The sequence below is a fragment of the Cordyceps militaris genome, assembly GCF_000225605.1.
Source record: "Cordyceps militaris CM01 unplaced genomic scaffold CCM_S00005, whole genome shotgun sequence".
Taxonomy (NCBI): Eukaryota; Fungi; Ascomycota; class Sordariomycetes; order Hypocreales; family Cordycipitaceae; genus Cordyceps; species Cordyceps militaris.
This window is the reverse complement of record NW_006271973.1, coordinates 1245027-1264677: the sequence shown is the minus strand read 5'-3', so window position 1 is coordinate 1264677 and position 19651 is coordinate 1245027. Positions and strand designations below refer to the sequence as shown.

The 19651-nt window shown below is 53.7% G+C and overlaps 7 protein-coding genes across 7 annotated transcripts in view; 4 read left to right on the top strand and 3 right to left on the bottom strand.

Moving 5' to 3' along the window:
* Nucleotides 1–9: 9 nt before the first annotated feature.
* CCM_06763 (RIO1 family protein kinase, putative) lies at nt 10–1263 on the bottom strand (the record flags this gene model as incomplete). Its single annotated transcript, XM_006671903.1, has 2 exons — nt 10–1140; nt 1201–1263. 2 exons carry the CDS (start codon nt 1261–1263, stop codon nt 10–12), a joined length of 1194 nt encoding a protein of 397 aa, XP_006671966.1.
* Nucleotides 1264–2089: 826 nt separating this feature from the next.
* Nucleotides 2090–4552, top strand: CCM_06762 (26S proteasome regulatory subunit rpn1; the record flags this gene model as incomplete). Its single annotated transcript, XM_006671902.1, has 1 exon — nt 2090–4552. One exon carries the CDS (start codon nt 2090–2092, stop codon nt 4550–4552), a length of 2463 nt encoding a protein of 820 aa, XP_006671965.1.
* Nucleotides 4553–5061: 509 nt separating this feature from the next.
* Nucleotides 5062–8169, bottom strand: CCM_06761 (Oligopeptide transporter OPT; the record flags this gene model as incomplete). The annotated part of the gene is made up of 2 exons (XM_006671901.1): nt 5062–7859; nt 8055–8169. 2 exons carry the CDS (start codon nt 8167–8169, stop codon nt 5062–5064), a joined length of 2913 nt encoding a protein of 970 aa, XP_006671964.1.
* A 1765-nt stretch (nt 8170–9934) lies between these two features.
* CCM_06760 (5-formyltetrahydrofolate cyclo-ligase, putative) lies at nt 9935–10699 on the top strand (the record flags this gene model as incomplete). The annotated part of the gene is made up of 1 exon (XM_006671900.1): nt 9935–10699. One exon carries the CDS (start codon nt 9935–9937, stop codon nt 10697–10699), a length of 765 nt encoding a protein of 254 aa, XP_006671963.1.
* A 669-nt stretch (nt 10700–11368) lies between these two features.
* CCM_06759 (Armadillo-type fold domain containing protein) lies at nt 11369–14596 on the top strand (the record flags this gene model as incomplete). The annotated part of the gene is made up of 6 exons (XM_006671899.1): nt 11369–11483; nt 11547–11641; nt 11694–11975; nt 12081–12171; nt 12224–13507; nt 13578–14596. The coding sequence occupies 6 exons, from the start codon at nt 11369–11371 to the stop codon at nt 14594–14596; spliced, it is 2886 nt and encodes a 961-aa protein (XP_006671962.1).
* Nucleotides 14597–15106: 510 nt separating this feature from the next.
* On the top strand, nt 15107–15990 carry CCM_06758 (uncharacterized protein; the record flags this gene model as incomplete). The annotated part of the gene is made up of 2 exons (XM_006671898.1): nt 15107–15558; nt 15624–15990. The coding sequence occupies 2 exons, from the start codon at nt 15107–15109 to the stop codon at nt 15988–15990; spliced, it is 819 nt and encodes a 272-aa protein (XP_006671961.1).
* Nucleotides 15991–17196: 1206 nt separating this feature from the next.
* CCM_06757 (uncharacterized protein) overlaps nt 17197–19651 on the bottom strand; it is a gene marked incomplete at both ends in the record, with an annotated part of 3371 nt that continues 916 nt past the window's right edge. Inside the window, 10 exons of the mRNA XM_006671897.1 lie at nt 17197–17577; nt 17618–17727; nt 17828–17929; nt 17974–17996; nt 18034–18066; nt 18168–18401; nt 18475–18563; nt 18769–18857; nt 18995–19092; nt 19137–19588. Of these exons, the coding sequence (XP_006671960.1) occupies nt 17197–17577; nt 17618–17727; nt 17828–17929; nt 17974–17996; nt 18034–18066; nt 18168–18401; nt 18475–18563; nt 18769–18857; nt 18995–19092; nt 19137–19588 (1611 nt within the window). The remainder of the gene's footprint in view (nt 17578–17617; nt 17728–17827; nt 17930–17973; nt 17997–18033; nt 18067–18167; nt 18402–18474; nt 18564–18768; nt 18858–18994; nt 19093–19136; nt 19589–19651) is intronic.

Here is a 19651-nt window from a genome sequence, read left to right as displayed (position 1 = left end):
TGAGGGTATTTATACTTTGAGCTCGGCCACACTGTCATTGACCTCTTCAACTGCATCTGTTGCATCAACTCCTCCAATGACGACAGGGCCAGACTCATCACCAGAATCACACTCGTCTGATTCGCTTTCTTCCTCATCTTCTTCGTCTTCGTCGGCCGATTTCTGGTCCGTTCTTGTTTCTCCTTTTTCTCTGATGGCTGCTTCCAAATCTTTCAACATCTTTTTAGTGAAGCCCGATGCCTCCACCGTCGCATCCAGCCTTGTCTTGCCGCCTCTTCCAACCGTCTTTTTGGCGTTCTTGAAGAAAGGCCCAGGCTGTGTGCTTGTAAAGTGGAAGCGACGCTGGAAAAATCGCTTGATACAGTTTACGTCGCGATCAAAATACATTTCAGCATTCTGATGCTCCATAGAAACCATCTGCGGGAAGTCAATGACTATTGGCTCCAGAGTAATCGTTTCCTCCCCCGCTTCATTGGTCGTTTTATTCTCCTTAATTAGGATGTTAAATTCGTTGAAATCTCCATGAATGAGACCATGCTGGGCAAGACGTAGAATGAGAGAAATCAACTCCCCATAAAGTGTTGCAGGATCCGGCACATCTGATATTTGTCGTAGAGGGTGGGCGTCGATGAGCGACATGACAATGGTGTGGCGCGTCTGGCCAAGTGGCTCCGGTACGGGAAACCCTTCTTCGCGCAGAGCCTGCATGAAGGCATATTCCTTCATGGCAGCAAGCCTCGATAGGTACATCCAGGAGCCAGAGGATTTGTTGCGGAGGTAGTCGCGGTTTGATTTGACCGTGCGGAACGAGATGCGACCTAGTCGGTGGATCTTGAGGACCAGCTGCTTGCCGGTGTGGTCCGCGACCACCATGATGTCGCTTTCTTTGCCGACACCGATTCTGCTACCGACACTGTATACAACCTTTTTGCTCGAGTACGTATGCAGGGCGAGATAGTCGAGGCCGCCATACGTCAACCGGTACCCATCGTATTTGGCTTCCTTGACGCGGCCAATGAGGCCGACTTTGGCGAGCGCGGATATACTCCTGTGAACGCCGCTTGCACCGCCGCGCAGTCGCGCAATCCGTTCGATAAGTGCTGTCGGTACGATTTCGTGGTTTTTGCTACCCAGCTCGACCTGCGTGTCCATCTATTAGATCTTGGTCATGGGGCGGATGTGTGATGGGAAGGTACTTACGGCAGTTAGAACTCGCCAGTCCTCCGCAGCCAAATGGCGCAGTGCTCTCGTATCCAAAATCATGACGGCTGGAAAATATGCTGTATATTCGGTTTCAAGCTGAGGATTTTCTGCTGGCCTCCATGTATGTGCTCGCTGCGTATCCTGGTGGGGTTCAGAGAAATTTAGCGCGCAAAGAGGTTCTGGGCTTATCGATAGTGGGTTATTCATCTGGCCAATGCGACGGATTACACGTGACTCCAATGTTTGGGGGCGACACACCAGCCAGCCTGCCTGTAGGCGGCAACGCCTCACGTAACCTCTAGGAGCTCAGAATTACTACGCCTGTTGCAATAGCTTTGTTGACAAGATTCTTTCCATCGCCCTTCAACCCCCAATTTACCAACGTCCTGCACTTGCCCTACCATCGCGATCGCGCAGGTGCCTCTTATTTGTATACCCTGTCTGCCACGACTGTCCCGATACTTTTCATTGCTTGCAAAGACGCCTCTCTCGAGCTTCAGAATCACAATCATCAGCTACAGCCACTACTAGATCGCCGTCAACATGGCTCAAGACGCCGATCTGCCCCAAGCGGCCGATAAGGGAAAGGGAAAGGCGGCTGAGGACCCCAAAAATGAGAGTGCCGGCGTCAACGGCAAGAAGAAGGCCGACGACAAGGGTGGTGAGTTGTGCCACGGCGACCATGCGCCGCCTTTACAATGCTAACCCAGATGCAGCTCCTGCCGAGGAAGAGCTTAGCGAAGAAGATCAGCAACTCAAGGGCGAGCTCGATATGATGGTTGAGCGTTTGACTGTGCGCATTGAGCTTCGCCCATCCACTTGCAAGGTGTAGACTAACCATTGCTAGGAAACGAACAAAGCGCTCTATAAGTCAGCACTCGAAGCTATGAAGACTTCGATAAAGACATCCACATCATCGATGACAGCCGTACCGAAGCCTCTTAAATTCCTTAGACCGCACTATGAGACTTTGACGAACTTGCACGAGGAGTGGCCCGCTGGCGACAGCAAGACGTCCCTCGCCGATGTGCTCTCCGTCATAGGCATGACGTTTTCCGACGAGGACCGACAAGATACCCTCAAATACCGCCTCCTTGCGCCCACATCTGACATTGGCTCTTGGGGTCACGAATACGTCCGCCACCTAGCGCTGGAAATTGGAGAGGTCTATGTCAAGCGCGTCACCGCTGATGAGCCAACCAAGGATCTCCTCGATCTTGCCCTGACCCTTGTACCTCTGTTCATCCAGAGCAACCAGGATGCGGACGCGGTAGATCTCATGAGCGAACTCGAGATCATCGATCAGATGCCCAATTACGTCGACGAAAACACATATGTCCGTGTCTGCCTGTACATGGTCAGCATGGTCAACCTCCTCACCTACCCCGACAACGAACAGTTTTTGCGCACCGCCCACAAGATCTACCTGGAGTATAAGCAGTATGCTCGCGCCATGGTCTTGGCCATCCGCCTCCACGATTACGACTTAATCCGCTCCACCTTTGTCAAGGCCGAGGATCCTGTCCTGCAAAAGCAGCTTGCTTTCCTTATTGCTCGCCAAAGAATAGCACTGGAGCTGCCTGGCGACGAGGACGAGGAGCTCAACAACTGCTTGTCGAACCTGAAGCTCGCCGAATACTTCAAATCGTTGGCTAAGGAGCTGAATATCCTGGAGCCGAAGACTCCTGAAGACATTTACAAGAGTCATCTCGAAAGCAGCCGTGTTGCTGGCATGACCAATTTGGACTCTGCCAGACACAATCTGGCTTCCGGCTTTGTCAATGCCTTTGTAAATGCAGGCTTCGGCAACGACAAGATGATGCTTGTTGACAGTGAGAAGGAGACTTGGGTATGGAAGACTAAAGACAATGGTATGATGTCGACTGTTGCGTCTATGGGAACTCTGTTGATGTGGGATATCGAGAATGGTCTTGATAAGATTGACCGTTACACATACTCCAACGAGAATGAGATCTCTGCCGGAGCCATGCTTGCTATCGGCATTATGAATTCCGGGGTTCGTGTGGAGTCAGAGCCTGCCTTGGCGTTGTTGGCGGACCTCGAGAAGATCGAAGGGCCTAATACTCTCGTCCGCACCGCCTGCATCATGGGTCTTGGACTATCTTACGCTGGGTCTAATAAGGACGAAATCCTCGAGACACTCCTACCCTTCATCAATGACTCTTCCCAGGAAATGCAAATTTCAGCCATGGCTGCCCTTGCCTGCGGCATGGCCTTTGTTGGGTCTTCTCACCCCGAAGTCAGCGAAGCCATCATTACCACTCTCATGGACGATGACCGCAAGAACCAGCTCACTGATAAGTGGACTCGATTCCTCGCACTTGGTCTTGGTCTTTTGTTCTTTGGCCGTCAAGAAGAAGTCGACGTTATTCTCGAGACTCTCAAGGCCGTTGAGCACCCCATGGCCAAGCCCACGGCTGTAATGGCCGAGATTTGCGCCTGGGCCGGTACCGGTGCCGTCCTCAAGATTCAGGAGCTGCTGCACATCTGCAACGAGCACCAGGAAGAATCCGAGGAGAAGAAGGGTGACGAGCTCCTCCAGGCTTACGCTGTGATTGGTATCGCTCTCGTTGCCATGGGAGAGGATGTCGGCCAAGAAATGGTTCTGCGCCAGTTTGGTCACCTTATGCACTATGGCGAGCCCAACATTCGCAAGGCTGTTCCTCTTGCCATGGGCCTCATTAGCCCCAGCAATCCCCAGATGAAGGTTTACGACACCCTGTCACGATACAGCCACGATACTGATCCCGAAGTTGCGATCAACGCCATTTTTGCCATGGGTATGCTCGGTGCCGGCACCAACAACGCCCGTCTAGCACAGCTCCTCCGCCAGCTCGCTGGCTACTACCACCGCGACCAGGACGCCCTCTTCATGGTCCGTATCGCCCAGGGCCTGTTGCACATGGGCAAAGGTACCATGTCGATCAATCCCTTCCACACCGACCGCCAAGTTATGTCCCGCGTCGCCGCCGCCGGTCTGCTGGCCACCATCGTCGCCATGATTGACCCCAAGGAGTTTATCACGTCCAACTCGCACTACCTGCTGTACTTTATCATCACTGCTATGCACCCGCGCTTCCTGGTGACGCTCGACGAAGAGCTCAAGCCCCTCAAAGTCAACGTTCGTGTGGGTCAGGCCGTCGATGTCGTCGGCCAGGCCGGCCGGCCCAAGACGATTACTGGCTGGCAGACACAGAGCACGCCAGTTCTCCTGGCGTACGGCGAGAGAGCAGAGCTGGAAGATGAGCAGTACATTAGCCTGAATAGCACGCTCGAGGGTTTGGTGATTCTGCGTAAGGTAAGAAACGATATTTTGAGTCTGAGATGATTTCTGCGGTATGAAGCTAACATGTCCTCATAGAACCCTGACTGGGAAGCGGAGAAATAAACACATGACGATAAATCGGCACGAGAAGGTGATTGGTATTCATGGACAAACTAGGTTGAGATATGAGTAGCTGGGTCTAGTTAATGTTAACTTCCTGACTAGTATGGATAAGGGAACGGGTGCTAGTATTGTATAATAAATTCACTCTGTCGTGTGCTTCTGTGGAAGATGAGAAGCATATTAACATGCGTCAAGACACGAGAAGAAGAAAATAAAAATTCAAAGTATTCTATTTTATGACAAGACATGGCCGACAGGTGGTGTTTGAGGGCATTGCGACTCTATTTGCAGAAATTCGTACGCGTGCCATCTACGGCAAGATAAATCCAAAATGCAACCCCTAAAAAAATGCAACCCTAAAAGATGAACTCCTATAATGAATGCATACAATGTAGCTTTATAATGTTGAGGTTGGCCTTGCAATACTCCACGACAGCCTCATCATGTTTTTACCACTCGGGCGGTCCAAAGTGCCCGCCATCCGGCACCGTCTTGTACGAGCAGGCCTGCCAGTCGCAGCCCTGCTTGTAGACTTCTGTGCCCCACCAGTGAAAGTCGGCCATCCAGCCGGGGTAGATGAAGCCAAAAAAGACGACTACGATGCCAAAGGCGAGGCCCGAGTCGAGGGCGGCGCTGAGGGTCATGGTGTACTTGGCCCACCAGGCGCCGGCGCGGCGCTTGATGACATAGTTGAACACGTAGCAGACAAGGGCCCAGACAGAAAAGTTGAGGCCAGTGGCCGGCGGGATCCAGGCCATGGCGCCAAAGATGACGGGGAGGTTGATCTTGCGGACGATGCTGCCGCGGCGGCGGCGGCTGTACAGCCAGAGGGGGATGGGCAGCAGGGCGCCGAGCGGGAAGCACCAGACGAGGGTGCGGTAGATGGCGCCGGGCCCAAAGAACTCGCCGGGCCCGACGACGCCCCAGAGGATGGAGCCGTTGAAATGGACGCGCGCAATCGGGCAGGTGAAGCCGTTGACGGCCTCGGCGGTACAGATGCCGCGCACATTGACAAACATCCAGTTGAGGACGCCGATTTGGGTGACGGACGAGATCAAGGTGGCGATGACCTGCACCATGAACATGATGCGCGGGGGTATCTTCATGTAGTGGCCGAGCTTGAGGTCGGCGGCAAACTTGATGCCCTGCGCCGAGGAAATGTAGCCGTACGTGACAAAGACCATGTTGGCAATGGGCCGCCCGGGGAAGACGACGCCGCAGATGAGCTGGCAGATCAGGTAGATGCTGCTGTGCTGGTTCGTGACGGCCATGATGATGCCGTTAGGGATGAAGAAGACGGCGCCAATGGCGAGCGCCAGCAGCAGCCCGTACCAGGGGAGGTGGATGGGGTAGTACTCGACAAGGAAGATGCCGACGGCCGTCATGGAGAGAAATGTTATGAGGTACCAGCTCAGCGGCGCATCTTTATAGCGCTTCATGAGCCGGCTGTGGATGTCCTCGCGGCTGAGGAGGTCGTCGTAGCCCGACTGCGCGGAGCGATTGCCGTAGCTGTCGCGGCGCGACAGAGGGTCCGGCTCCGCCGCCTCGCCGCCCGCCTCCATGGGTGTGCCCGAGAGCGGCTCGTACGAGGCATTGCTCGCCTCCTCGCGCGCTTCGGCGAGGGCACGCTTCCACGTATGCCATATATCGCTACCATGCCAGCACAACGTGTGCGTGAGCAGCGCCGCGAGACCAGCAAACTGCACGCCATAGCTGAGCATGTAGGTCACGGGCAAAAAGACACGGCTGTAGCTGCGATAGGCGTCGCGGTCAAATAAAAAGTCAGGTGTGAGGATCCGACTGACGTCATAGACTTTACCGGTGTTGTCAAAGACGGCGGTGGAGAGAATCGGCATGTATGATGAGTATAAGACGTTGGCATAGTAGCAGAGCGGTGCAATGAACCACATGACAACCACGAGCCCGGCCACGACGTTGACAGCTGCCCAGAAGGGTACGAGCAAGGGCGAGCCGACGTACGTGATTTGCGCCCAGTCAAAAGTCATGGGGAACAAGCCCAGGCCAGAGGTGACGCCAAAGAGGTTCGCAATGATGACGTTCTTTGGCGCAAACCAAGTAATGACACTAAAGTAACTGAGAGCCGGCATCAAGAGTCCGGGCAGGAAGTAAAAAACAAAGGCGCCTATCCAGACAATGTAGAAGAAGTTCCAGCGACTGATTGTCCAACCGTTGGCGGGCTTGTTTTCCTGCTTGTGGAGGGTTGAGAACATGGCGGCAGACATCAATGTGCCTGGCCAGATCATGCCGCTGGGACGGACGAGAAATCGACGCGCCATACCCGCAAAGCCATAGCCCAGAATTTGGGTCGATATAGTGAGTAGTAGCTGGTAGGCAATCGGCGCCGTCTGGTTATAAAATTGAGTCTGCTCAACAATGACGTCGGTCGCGAAAGCGAAGCCAAAGGCGACATTGCTGCTCACGTAGACGCATGTGTGTTCCTTTTCGTTCCAACGTCCCTGCGCGAACCATTGCCGCCACGAGCGGAGGGTCTTCGTTCGTCTTGCCGGCGGCTCATTCTCGCCAGGGACAGTCGAGTGAAGTACGCCGTCAACAAATATTTCCTCGGGGTCGTAGGACCGCTTGAGAGCCACGTCCCAGAATAAGCCGAGAGGATGCACGAGTAGTAACGCGATAACGGGTGTGATGGCGACACTCGGATATCGGAGAGAAAAGAATAGATTGGTCGATGAGCCCAATATTGAAAAGAGAAAAGACAGGCACCACATTCGCGGAGTGTTTATTGACAAGGTCGTGTCGTCTGTGGGAGGCACAGAAGCCCGGACGGCTTCGTGAGGGGAGTTCTCATCCTCCTCTTCGACTGTCGACGTGTCGTCGTGGACAGAAAATACGTCTTCTTGATCACTGTCTAAATCATCGGGCTTTCCGTTGCTGAAGATGTCGACGAGCGGCGTTTCGGCGGGTCCAAAGCGGCCTTCGACTCCGGACACGAGGATCGCGCCGTCGAGGTCCTCCGAGACCCTCGAAGATGACCGCGATAAAGCCGATCGATGGCTACGGCTCGTGTCGCGCGCATAGCTAGGACGGTGTCGGTATTCCTCGGAGTCGGCCTCGGATGGTGACTGGCTGTGGTATGGCGAGGTGCTCACGGCGCCGTAGTTGACATTGTCCTGGCGCGACAACGGCCGCCTGTCAAGGCGAAACGACCTCTTCTTCTTGACCATGTCAAAGTCGGTGAGCTCAAGCTCAGACCCGGAATCAGGGTCGGCTATGGCTTTTGACTCTGCGGGCCAAACGCTGCGAGCATGTTGTGAAGGGGAGTTTAGGACATCAATGGGGTCATTAAGAGGCGGCGGCGAGGGTTCTTGTTGCTCTCGGCCCGGTGGCCTTTGGTGGGATGATGCGACGGTGGGCTGGTGTGGCAATGCAGCTGTCGCGGTCGCCAGGGTCCCAAGGGCAACACCTTTGTCGAGGTTGGCGTCGGGCAGATCTTGGGCTAGAGGGAGTGCGGTGCTGCTCGCGACTGTGGTGTCGGAATGGTCTTTGGCCAGCGGCGGCGAACGGCGAGCGTCTTTCATGGCGGGCCAGCCGAACTGGTGGAGGGTGGGTGTCCCACCGCTACTACCTTGCCTGACTACCTAGATGGGAGTCGGCCGGAACTAATAAACTAACTAGTTCGTGTTAGCTGGCGGGCCTTGGACGAGGACAACTGGCGTTCCAGCTGCAAGGGATAGTCCAGCTGCAGCCGGTTCTGTGTCGTCTTGGGCAGCAGACACGGAGACGGGACCCGTACTAGGTGCCGTCACTCTGGAGATGTCAAAAGTTCTCCCTGCGGCGAGCCAATGGGTAACCATCAACGGTCCACAGGAAGCATGCAACAGTGGACTGCGACGAGTTGAGGGTGGGATGTGGTGCGAATGCTAGCCTCAGTAGACAGTGGGCCGGTGGGTTGGAATGTCAGGGCAGTTGAAGGCCGTGGTGTGGTATGTAGTGAGTCAAATATGATATCGAAAGCTTGGACAATGGGCTACAGAGGTGAAACTCCCAACGTTGGCGGCGACGTCGCGAGTTGAAAAAGGTTGTGTGTTGAAGGGAAACTGACAAGTGACTGCCGAGCAGACGCGAGTCAACCAGTCAGTCAGGGCTGCAGCAGATTCGGGAGCGCGCTCGCGTGGCGTCTGCCGGCGCAGGCTGCAACCTATCGAGCAACCGAGAATGGCTGACCGAGTAAAGGGCTGGTGAGATGTGACGTTTTGGAAGCAGGATGCCTGCTAGCGTTCCGAGTCTGCAGCTAATACAGGGCTGTCGGGCATTGAAAGTGGTCAGTTGCACGGCAAATGGTGATGAATAACGGCCTTGCGGAGCTTGCTCGGGATATCGGTGCAAAATGAATTGATGATAGGCCGCAGCTTGGATGATGAAGATGGGCAAACGGAGTAACTAGGAGATGCTGCCGCCAGTTGCCAGAGGCAGTGGCTGAGGACGACAAGCAGAGCCTCGACGGAACGGGCTACAGCGCTGTAGCCTGTGATAAGCCACACTCAAGTCTGCCCATGCAAGGCACGACTCGCGGCATCCAACCTACCATGACATGCAAAGTGATGAATTCGTATTCCAGGAGCTCGGTTCAGCATGGTACAGCGTGGTCGAATTCCTTGTTGTATGTACAAGGGATATACGCCACGTAATCTGCCAGCGGCGGCGTAGGTCGATTGCCGATGCTGCAGAGCGAGAGCCTACAGTACAGCCGCCTGTTGATGATGCGCGCTCAGTAATTAATTTCTATACAAATTACAGAGCCGTACATGGGTCGCATGAAGCGGAGAACGGATACTCCCTTCGCATGACAGGACTTTGATATACGTTGGCATGTGTATCTGAGACGCTAACAACGACAACACTCGGAAGGCGGCGAGGGACCTCTCGTCTGCGCCCTGCTAAATATTATTTCTGCCTGGAAAAAAACAAACCGAAACTCGGCCACGAATTTTTAAATTTTACGTTTGACGATTCCATGAAACAGGTGATCCCAGTCTAAGCTTACCTTACATGGGTCTGCTAGCATCATTCGGGCTATCCAAGTCTGACGAATGACAGCAGACGCATTAGGCATCCCTAAAGTTTTGGGCGAAATTGATATCGATATGTAGTACGAACCGCCATCGGCTACTGGAGTTAGGTATAGTTACCTCACGGGCCCGATCGCAGTCACACCCACACAACATCCACAGTACGTAGGCCCCGCGCCGCGCCAAAATTGATTGGTGGCCCTTCACTCTGAGACAATGCCAGCAATTGCTCATCCCACCAGCTTCACCCGTCGACGGCTATCATAATATCATAATGACGACCCCGGTAGCTGCAGCAAAGCAGCAGTTTAGAACATTGATAAAAAAGCGTCTTGCCAGCCTTTCTCATGATGCTGTTCAAGCTCAAAGTAAGCTGACGCTATCATTCTTTACGCGAGCCGTAGTATTGAAACAACCAGGTCGCGCCGTCTTTGAGGCCCTTCAAGCCTCGCAGCAGTACAGAGATGCCAAGCGCATAAGTATCTATCTAGCTATGCCGGCAGCCGAAATTCAAACCGACGCCATCGTTCGCCATGCTCTCACTGCTGGCAAGCAAGTCTTTGTACCTTATCTTCACAAGTCAACTCTGTCCGAACCCGACGCACCCGCTCGCATCATGGACATGGTACATCTGCGCAGTATTCAGGATTATGAGTCTCTCGGCCGCGACAAATGGGGCATCCCCAGTATCAATGCCGACGCTGTTGCTGGCCGTGAGCGAATTTTGGGTGACTCACCAGGCAACTTTGGCCCTTCCCCGGCTACCCTGGATCTCATGTTGGTTCCGGGTGTTGCCTTTAATGCAGATCCCGAGACCGGGATACGGCGGTTGGGTCATGGAAAAGGGTTTTACGACTTTTTCCTGAACCGATACTTCGCCAGAGCTGCGGAACATGGTGGCCATGGGTCATCGTTGCAGCTCACTGGCTTGGCCTTGGCGGAGCAGTGGTTAAGCGCTGAAGATGGGCAGGTTCCCATGGGCATCTACGATCGACGACTTCACAGTCTAATACTCGGAAGCGGCGAAACAAAACAATGACACTACTCTTAAAAATTAAAACAGCACCCTCCCAAGCTGTTTCATACACCCGACCATAGTCGGCGGCCGAAATGTCACAGGCGCTGACGGGAGGTACTGTTGGAGCACTTTGTACAGTCAGCGGATCTTGATGTCATCGGTGCCAAAACGAATGATGCTGAAAATATAACCAAAAAACCCAAACATACATCTTTGGTCGTTCAAGTGCGTAATTCCATCCAGCTGAATATTTTATATTAATTGCTCGGCTAGAGTTCCTTGATGGCACCTGGCCGGAGCGGAAAAACTCGCCACCTTGGTTTCTCCAACGACTGACTGCCCCGCCAAAGGCCATGTCATATTATTTATTGCAAGGTGGGCTTTCTGCTTTTTATCGCTCTGTACCTAGCTACTCTCACAACACCACGATACCCAACAAGGACGCCAGCTGTCGCATCATTTCTGCAAGTCGACGGCTAGCTGCGTCGCATCCATTCACTTTGTGCCCTCCAGTTACTAACGCCCTTGCTGCTATTGTTTGCTGTACTGCCCGAACAGGTCGATCTGCGGCACCTTAACAACACAGCCTTCATGCGCCACTGACCCTGGTGCGATCGAAAACCTCGTTGAGTGCCGGACGAGCCAGGAAAAAACATCCCATACCATTATTGCCTCTCGAAGCTCAATATTATGGCTGCCAACGGTGCGCAGGACAGCTTCTCGCCGTCCGACGTCCTGGCTGCTGTCCTGACGATGCGGGGTGGGGAGCAAGACGCAAAGAAGAAGGCACATGCCTACCTGGAGAGTTTTCAAAAATCTGTTCGTCCCTTACGTTCTCCCACGGGGATGTCCTATATATGCTAATCAGGTCAGAAAACATCCTGGGGCACCATTATTGGTATTCTGCAATCCAAGGCCGAACCAGAAGCAACTCTGTTTGCCGCCATCACGCTTCGTGGAAAGGTACTATCCGCCTCACGCAGATACGGATAGTCAGCAAGCTAATGAGTTGCAGATAACCTATGACCTCTCCACCCAAGTTCCCGCGACCGAGCTCCCAGCTCTGCGAAACCAGATTCTTTTGCTCCTCAAGGAGTTTGCTGTGGGACCCAAACCCATTCGTGTGCAGCTGTGCGTTTGCCTCGCTATCCTGGCTATTCAGATGAAGGATTGGAACGATGTCTTGCCATCTGTGGTTCAGTCTCTTAGCGACAGCCCCGAGAGCCACGCATGTATCCTCGACTTTTTGCGTGTGCTCCCCGAAGAAGTCACCGAGGGCCGAAAGATTACCCTGTCTGTATGTGGATATTACGACTCGACTCGACAACAATCTCCGACGACCTTCGATCGGCCGGATGCCGTCTGTTTCCAACTTCAAGTCTAATTAATTTGTGGGATACAGGAAGACGATCTTGCGGACCGTTCAAAGGTGTTGCTGGCGGACAATACAGACAGAGTTGTGCAACTGCTGATCAATTACTCGCAATCTTCACGTGAGTATTTGCAATCTGCACGGTCAATGAAAAAAAACTAACTTTTAATTAGCGGCCGCTGCTCGTAATCCGCAGCTAATGGAGTGCATCACATCCTGGCTAAGAGAAGTTCCTGTTAGCAGCATCGTCCACTCTCCACTGCTGGATGTTGTGTTCCAGGGTGTCACTGCCGACGATTGCAGCCAAGAGGCATCTGAGTGTCTATGTGTCATGATACGAGAAACGCGTGATGTCGACGAAAGCCAAGAAAGCATTCGGGTACTTTTCCCTCGCATCGTCGGCCTGCAGCCTCGCATCGCGATAGCTGCGAGCGAAGAGGATACCGAGGCATTGAAGGCATTGACAAAAGTTCTTGCCATCGCTGCAGAGAGCTGGTCCGTTGCTATTGCCCGCCAGCCATCTCATTTTAGACCATTGGTTGAGGCTGTCCTTGAGTGTGCTGCGCGCGATAAGGACCAAGACGTTATCGAACACACATTCCTCTTTTGGTACGAGCTTAAGCAATATCTCGTGCTCGAGCGCTACATTCAGAGCAGAGTGGAGATGGTTGATATTTACTCTAAGCTCGTCGACATTCTCTTGAAGCATCTTCAATACCCTCGGCCTGAGTCTGGAAACGAAACCGATCTCTTCGACGGTGACCGCGAACAGGAAGAAAAGTTCAGAGAATTTCGCCATCAAATGGGAGACACCCTTAAGGACTCATGTGAAGTCATGGGTGTCACAGAATGCTTGACCAAGGTTTTGAATGCTATCCAAGTCTGGATGCAAAAACACGCAAGCGAAGTTAGTGACACCAACGTGCCAAACTGGCAGGAACTAGAGGCTCCTTTGTTTGCAATGCGAGCACTAGGGCGCATAGTGGATCGGGAGGAGGATATTGTTCTTCCGCAGCTTATGCCGCTGCTGGTTCAAATCCCAAACCATGAGAAACTCAAGTTTGCTACAATCATGGTCCTTGGCCGTTACACCGAGTGGACAGCTGTGCACCCTGAATACCTGGAACCTCAGTTCAACTATATTGTCAACTCTTTCCAGGCCGACTCTAAGGAGATTATCCGAGCCGCTGCGTTGGCAATCAAGTTCTTTTGCACAGACTGCAAAAACCTGCTCAGTGGGCAGGTTCTGCAGCTCCAGACCTTCTATGACCAAGTCCTTGACAAACTACCGAATCAAAGCAAAGAGGAGGTGACGGATGGTGTCTCCAACGTTGTCGCTGTGCAGCCTGCTGATCAGACATACACGCTACTGAAGACGTACTGCGATCCTCTGATCCAGCGCCTGATGACTATGGCGAATCAGGCAACTGATAAAGAGAGCAAGATTGCCTTGGCTGGTAAGTTGACATTTTCAGTCGTCCATGATACGATGCTAATACAATGAAGAACACCTTCAGCTCATTACAGTTTTTGTTCAAAATGTCACGCCTGCAATCAACCGCGGCGATGCCAATCCGGCTGTTAAGTACTGGCAAGAAGTCTTTCCTATCCTGTCGACGGTCCTTGAAAACTTCTTGGACTTTAGCCCCATTTGTGAGAGAATCTGCCGTTGCTGGAGAAACATGATTGTGTCGTACCGCACTGCAATGTCGCCTTTGCTACCCGAGATGGCCAACAAACTGGCGAATGGCTTCACGAGATCTCACGAGGGATGCTTTCTATGGGTGACTGGTACCATCCTTCGGGAATTCTCCGAGGACCGCGACAGCGTGGATCAGGCGACGACCGAGAATATTTACAGCTTTTTCGAGGTACAAGCCACTGCGTTCCTGCGTGTCATGACGGAACTCCAACCGACAGACTTACCAGACGCGATTGACGACTTTTTCCGACTCATGATCGATGCTCTGCTTTATTACCCCCAAAAGCTCATCCCTTCTACATTATTGGTCCCGATCTTCGAAGCAGCTATCTATGCGCTTACGCTCGAGCAGCGAGACCCGCTTGTTTCAACGCTGCACTATGTTCGTGATTTGTTGTCGTACGGCAGCAACAACCCGGCTAGCAGCGAGGGACTTCCGGAGGTTGCGGCCCAGCAGATCAAGGTCATTATTCTCAGCATGCTGCAAAGCCATGGATTGGGTCTTGTAAAGCAGGTAATGGCCGGCATGATGCTGACTTTCCCACGGGACTGCTTTGCTGATGGAAGCGGCGTTCTCCTGGCCCTTTTCGAGATGATTCCCGGGCAAACTGCTGCGTGGGTTGCACAGACAATTCAGCTGCTGCCAGAGGGTACTGTGAGCCCGGCTGACGCCAACAATCTCATGGTCAAGATTAAGGACAAGCTTTCGACCGATGATGCTAGCAACATCCGACATGTGCGTGTCTTGCTACAGGACTTTACGAACTCGTACCGACGACGAAATGTGGCGCCTAGGGATGGGCTAGGCCAACTGGAGGCTAGAAGGTTCCAGTTCTCAGGCTGATTCAGGGAGCGGGAAGAGTTGAGGGCTGGCACGTCTAAAGAGGACTGGTGGATTAATTGGCATTTACAGGAGCGAGGTAGTTTATACCAGGGAAGTGAAAAGGGAACGGGATTGGGAGCAACTGATTCAATTGTTGATATAGCATCTAGAGCGAGTATGAGAAGAAAACGGAGCCCAAAAACATGTTATTCATGGGATATGGGATAGTAAGATGGAGATTTGCAATGGGAGAATATACATGCACATAGTTACTGTTAGGGAGAATGCTCTAGTTGCCATACCTATTTTTGCCACTGCTTGTTCAAACCTCACCGCGCTTGTGTTGGTTTCTGTGTGGATGACGCCATGAACCAAACAATCAACCACATCCATAATCGGCTTGCGTGTTAGTCACCGGGAACGCCACCCGGCCCTCAACAGTAGAATTACAAATTAGGTATCAAGCAAGTCCCATAGTTCCTATAGTATACAACATCGACAAAAACGCCAAACTCGCCCAGAGGACACACAATGGGAAGCCAAGACGCCGCCGTCACCACCACCGCCGCCGCCGCCGGGGCCGGTATCACCCTCCTCCCCTGGGACCCTGCAAGCGACACCCACGCCGCCCGCATGACGATGCAGCGGCACGCCTGCGGCTGGGACGCCGAAGCGGTACCGTACTGGCGGAAAAGAGTCGCGACCGGCGACAAGCTGCTCTTTTGGATCCTGCTGTCCGGCGCCGGCGACGGCGAGACGCTGCTGGCAGCAGCCGCGCACGGGCAAGGGAGCGCCGCCGACAATGAAGAGCGGGCGCCGCCGCTGCGCGATACGGCGACGCGGGTGGGCAGGACGGCCCGGACACCAACGGCGGCGGCGTTTGTGCCGATCGGACACATTGCGCTCGACGAGTATCCGGCGCGCAACGAGCTGTTTGGGCTGCCGGCGTCGACGTTGTGGATCAAGTCGTTTTACATTTCCAAGTACGTGCGCCTGCTTTTCTTTAGAGAGAGAGAGAACCAGGGACTGATCAAGTTAACGCAAACAGAGCGATGCAGTCGGGCGGGCTCGGCAGAAAAGCCATGGGCCAGGTCGAGGCCATGGCCGCCGGGGCGCCGTTTTGCAGCGCCGCGCTCGCGCTGGACACGACGCACCCGGCGTGGCAGCGGCGCGCGGCGAGCGTGCGTCTGTACGGCACGGAGGAGCCGCCGGCGAGCGCGCCGCCGGTGCGTACGAACCAGGCGTGGTACGCGCGGCAGGCGTACAGCGACATGGCGCTGCCGGCGGCGGCGCAGGAGGAGGCGTGCGCGCGGGTCGAGGGCAGGGACTCGCTGGGGTTCTATGCGTGGACGGACCCGGAGACGGGCGAGCTGGTTAAGATTCCGACGGTGTACATGTACAAGATGATGGGATGATGGGACAGGTGGAGAGTTGGTGCTGAAGTATACGCGATGTAGAAGTGAGTAGATAACTGCGTAATGGGCAATGGAAGGGGTTGCAAACGATCCAGGCAACGACAAGAACCACGGAACAATAGATGCAGATGTAGACTGGGAACACAATACAGTATATATCCCATGGGCATCTTGTCAATATATTCTAGGAATTCGGACCGTCCATGCGCAGTTTTCTTGCCATGACCTGCTATCAGTCCATGCTTGAAAAACAACACAAGAGCCTTGTGGCTGTGAAGAGCCAGAAAACACACCCTTGCTTTCTTTTCGCAGTTCCGGTAATACTTGCAACTCATTCTCACGTTGCAAAGCTTGTCAGGTAGGTAGATTATCGTTTGGTGCGGCTTCAAGTACAGGCAGTCCACCCGTTCCTACAAGGCAGCGGGTGGTGTAGCTGATGAGATCTGCTCCGTTCTGCAAAAGCACGCCAACCGCCGTTACTTGCCCCAATTAAACAGCGGATTGTAGTGGTATTCGGCCATTTCTGGCGGCGGCGGGCACTTTGATCTCAGCACAAACGAAATCCCCGAGACTGGTTGCGGCGGGAGTGAAGAACGGCTACAAAACGGTTCGCTTGGCGGGATGCGCCAGGCGACAGGAATTTCGACGAGCGAGAAATCGTTGGCTTTCAAAAGTATTCTCAAGAGCCGGGCTGCACTCTCCCTCGAGAACATATTAGTAGAGGCTAGACATGTGGCATATCGCAAAAGTCAAGAGGTTTGCTCCGTCTTGGACGTTTCGGAGAATGTGACGCATCACAGGCATCCATCTGTTCCTCAAAAACTGCTTATAGCCGCGCCACAAGGTCGATTTTTGCACCTAGTAGCGACTGTATGTGGATAGATGCGCAGCAAATCGGCCAGGACGTTGTGTGCCTTTGGGCTGAATCCGATTTCGTGAAGACCAGGATGGCCGTTTGCGCGGCACTATTGCACTATAGCATATCAGTGTGAGAATGGAACTTGATGAATAGAAGCATAGTGCTGCCGCAGAAGCCACTTCTTGGACCGTCTGACCTTTTTTCCCGCTCGATAGTAGCATGGTCCGCCGTGACGCTGGTACATATATTCCCGTCGATCTTGTACTGGTTGAATGCGGGATGATTTTCTAGCTACCACTTGAGCCTTGTTGGCAGATTTCTACGCAGCCCCCACCTTTTCCAAAGTACTACCCACCTAGGAGGCAGGTATTACCTAGCTGGGATTCACGAATTTTGTACAACTTCCGAGTACCATCTTTCCATAATGACTTGTGGAACAACGACGGGCTTGATACTACGGGGGGCAGAGTCCGTGTTTGTCCTTTTGGTACGCCGGATTTTTCTCTGGAATCACTCGGCTGACATCCTTGTCGTCGTTCTATATTTGTGTTGGGGTATCTGTCTCCAGAAAGCAGTCTTGCTTGATCACCTCTGACGTATTCTGGGGGCGAGGAGGGACGAGAACCAGTCACCAGCCAATCAGGCACTAATGGCTTAAATGGGCTGTCAGCCCAGCCAGCCTTGAGGTGCTTGGTCAAGCCGGTTGGGCGCCACACACGTTCTGTCATCTGACAAGACAAGTAAGACTGACGGGCAGAGATTCTGTACATGCAGCCCAACTTCTGCCCACTCGCTGCGCATGATACAAGTTGGTTCAAGTGGCGTTCGGGCGCTATGCTTCATTCGCGCATCATGGCATTGGATACTGGAGTGGAGGGCTTAACCAAATCAACAGTTCTTGAATAAAGAGATGCATAAGTCACACTATCAAGTAGATACTTTTGATTTGTGTCTTTTCCTTTCTGGTATTATTCGTACATTCATCGAGTTCTGGGAACCCTTGTCTGTCTCGCCCCACGTGGCGGCATGTTGGGAGGCCGTGAGCAGGGGGGTCAAATCCACGACATTTTCGATATATATCTAATGATCCATACAAATTAGTAGAATCACTTCTGCCCACTCACACCTATCCCATGGCACTGCCCCACTGCCCAGGATTAAGAGATACATAACCTACAACCTACCTGTATATCAGTACGGGTCGTCCAACCCGCTCCCTTTTGAACTGTGAGCATATACTTGACCCTCTCAAAAAATCACATTACATACTCTACCATACTACCTTGAGCCAGTTTGATCCATGGCATTGACGACTGACGGGGCCATCGACCTTGCAGGAGTGGCAGTCAGTGCCGTCTCGGCATACCTCGTCCTTTGGCCGGTTCTGAGAGCACGTCGCCGCAGGCAACAGCATTCCCGCGGTATGACGAGCGTACCAAGGCGAGACGGGCCGGATTTTGTACTGACGAAACGGACAGAAGACAGCCGCGATGAAGAGGCCGCAAATCTCGTCCCGACGGAGCAGGCACCTGCTTCAGATGCCATTTCTCCACTGGGCCCATACGAGCTCGGTACGGCTAATTCCCCAACCCCAAATCCGTTGCCGGCCGAATCAAAATGCTAACTTGGATGATTGTAGTGGGCAGCCATCCCGCTGGTCCAGATCGCCAGCGGGCCCCAGCGACTTAGCCTTTAAGATCGAGTTTACGGATATCTGGGACATATTGTTAGGTGTCACTATTTCGACTACAGAATTCGGGAGGGCTGCGGACTGCCCCGCCTCTGACAGAAAACATGTTTTGTGTACAAGAAACAGATGCACTGGAATAACTGCACGTATAGATGGATTTGACTAGAATAACTGCGCGCATAGCTACCTGAATGAATACATGGATTATCCTTGATATTGCGGAGCTGACCTTTGCTTCATCCTTGATCTTGCGGAGCTTTTGGGGTACGGCTGTGGCTAGCGCTAGCGACCGTGTGGCGTTTGACGACGTGTTTTTAGCTAAACACAACCTCAGCTAGTACCATGGATTATTAATTATATAAAAACTGTAAAATTATAAAAAGAGTGCAGAGGCACTCTCTTATCAATTCTCTACGCTTTGGCTCCAGTTGTTTTATCGAAATATATTTACTTACTATAATATTCGCGCCTACGTCTCTCGCATTTCCCTCCGCTACCGCCAAGCCACGAATTGGTTGACACAATTGGCGGTGTGGTGGACGAATAGAGCAGCCTACATGTTGAGTGGAAAACGCCCTGTTAGAAAACAGGCCTCACGCGCGTAGGTAGGTATTTAGCATGCTCAGTCCTGTAGAGACGACATAAACGCCTGCAACGCCCGCCACGTCCCGCCCCCAAGATACCCGACGGCCTCGTCCAGGCCGGGCTGCACATGCGTCTCCCCGACGCCGACGGCCAGCACCCGCCGGGCCCTCCGCACCACAGCCAGCTCGCCGTCCATCGCGCCCTGTCCCACCACCACGCTCTCCGCGCCGGCGTACTCGACCGCCCAGACCCTCGCATCGCGCTGCATGATTTCCTCCTCGGCGGCCGTCACCAGCAGCCGCTGGACGAGCGGCCGCGCGCCGCCAAACACGCGCGCCCACACCTCGCGCGCCGCCGGCGCCGCCACAATCTCGCACCACACCTCGTCCGGCCGCGGCCGCAGCACCCGCACCAGCCGCGCCGTGTGCGGCCCGTCGAGGTAGTCGCACGTCCGCCCGCCGAGGCTCGCCGCGTCGGTCCACGTGAACCACGGGGAGAGCAGCACCACGGCGCGCAGCGGCGCGCCG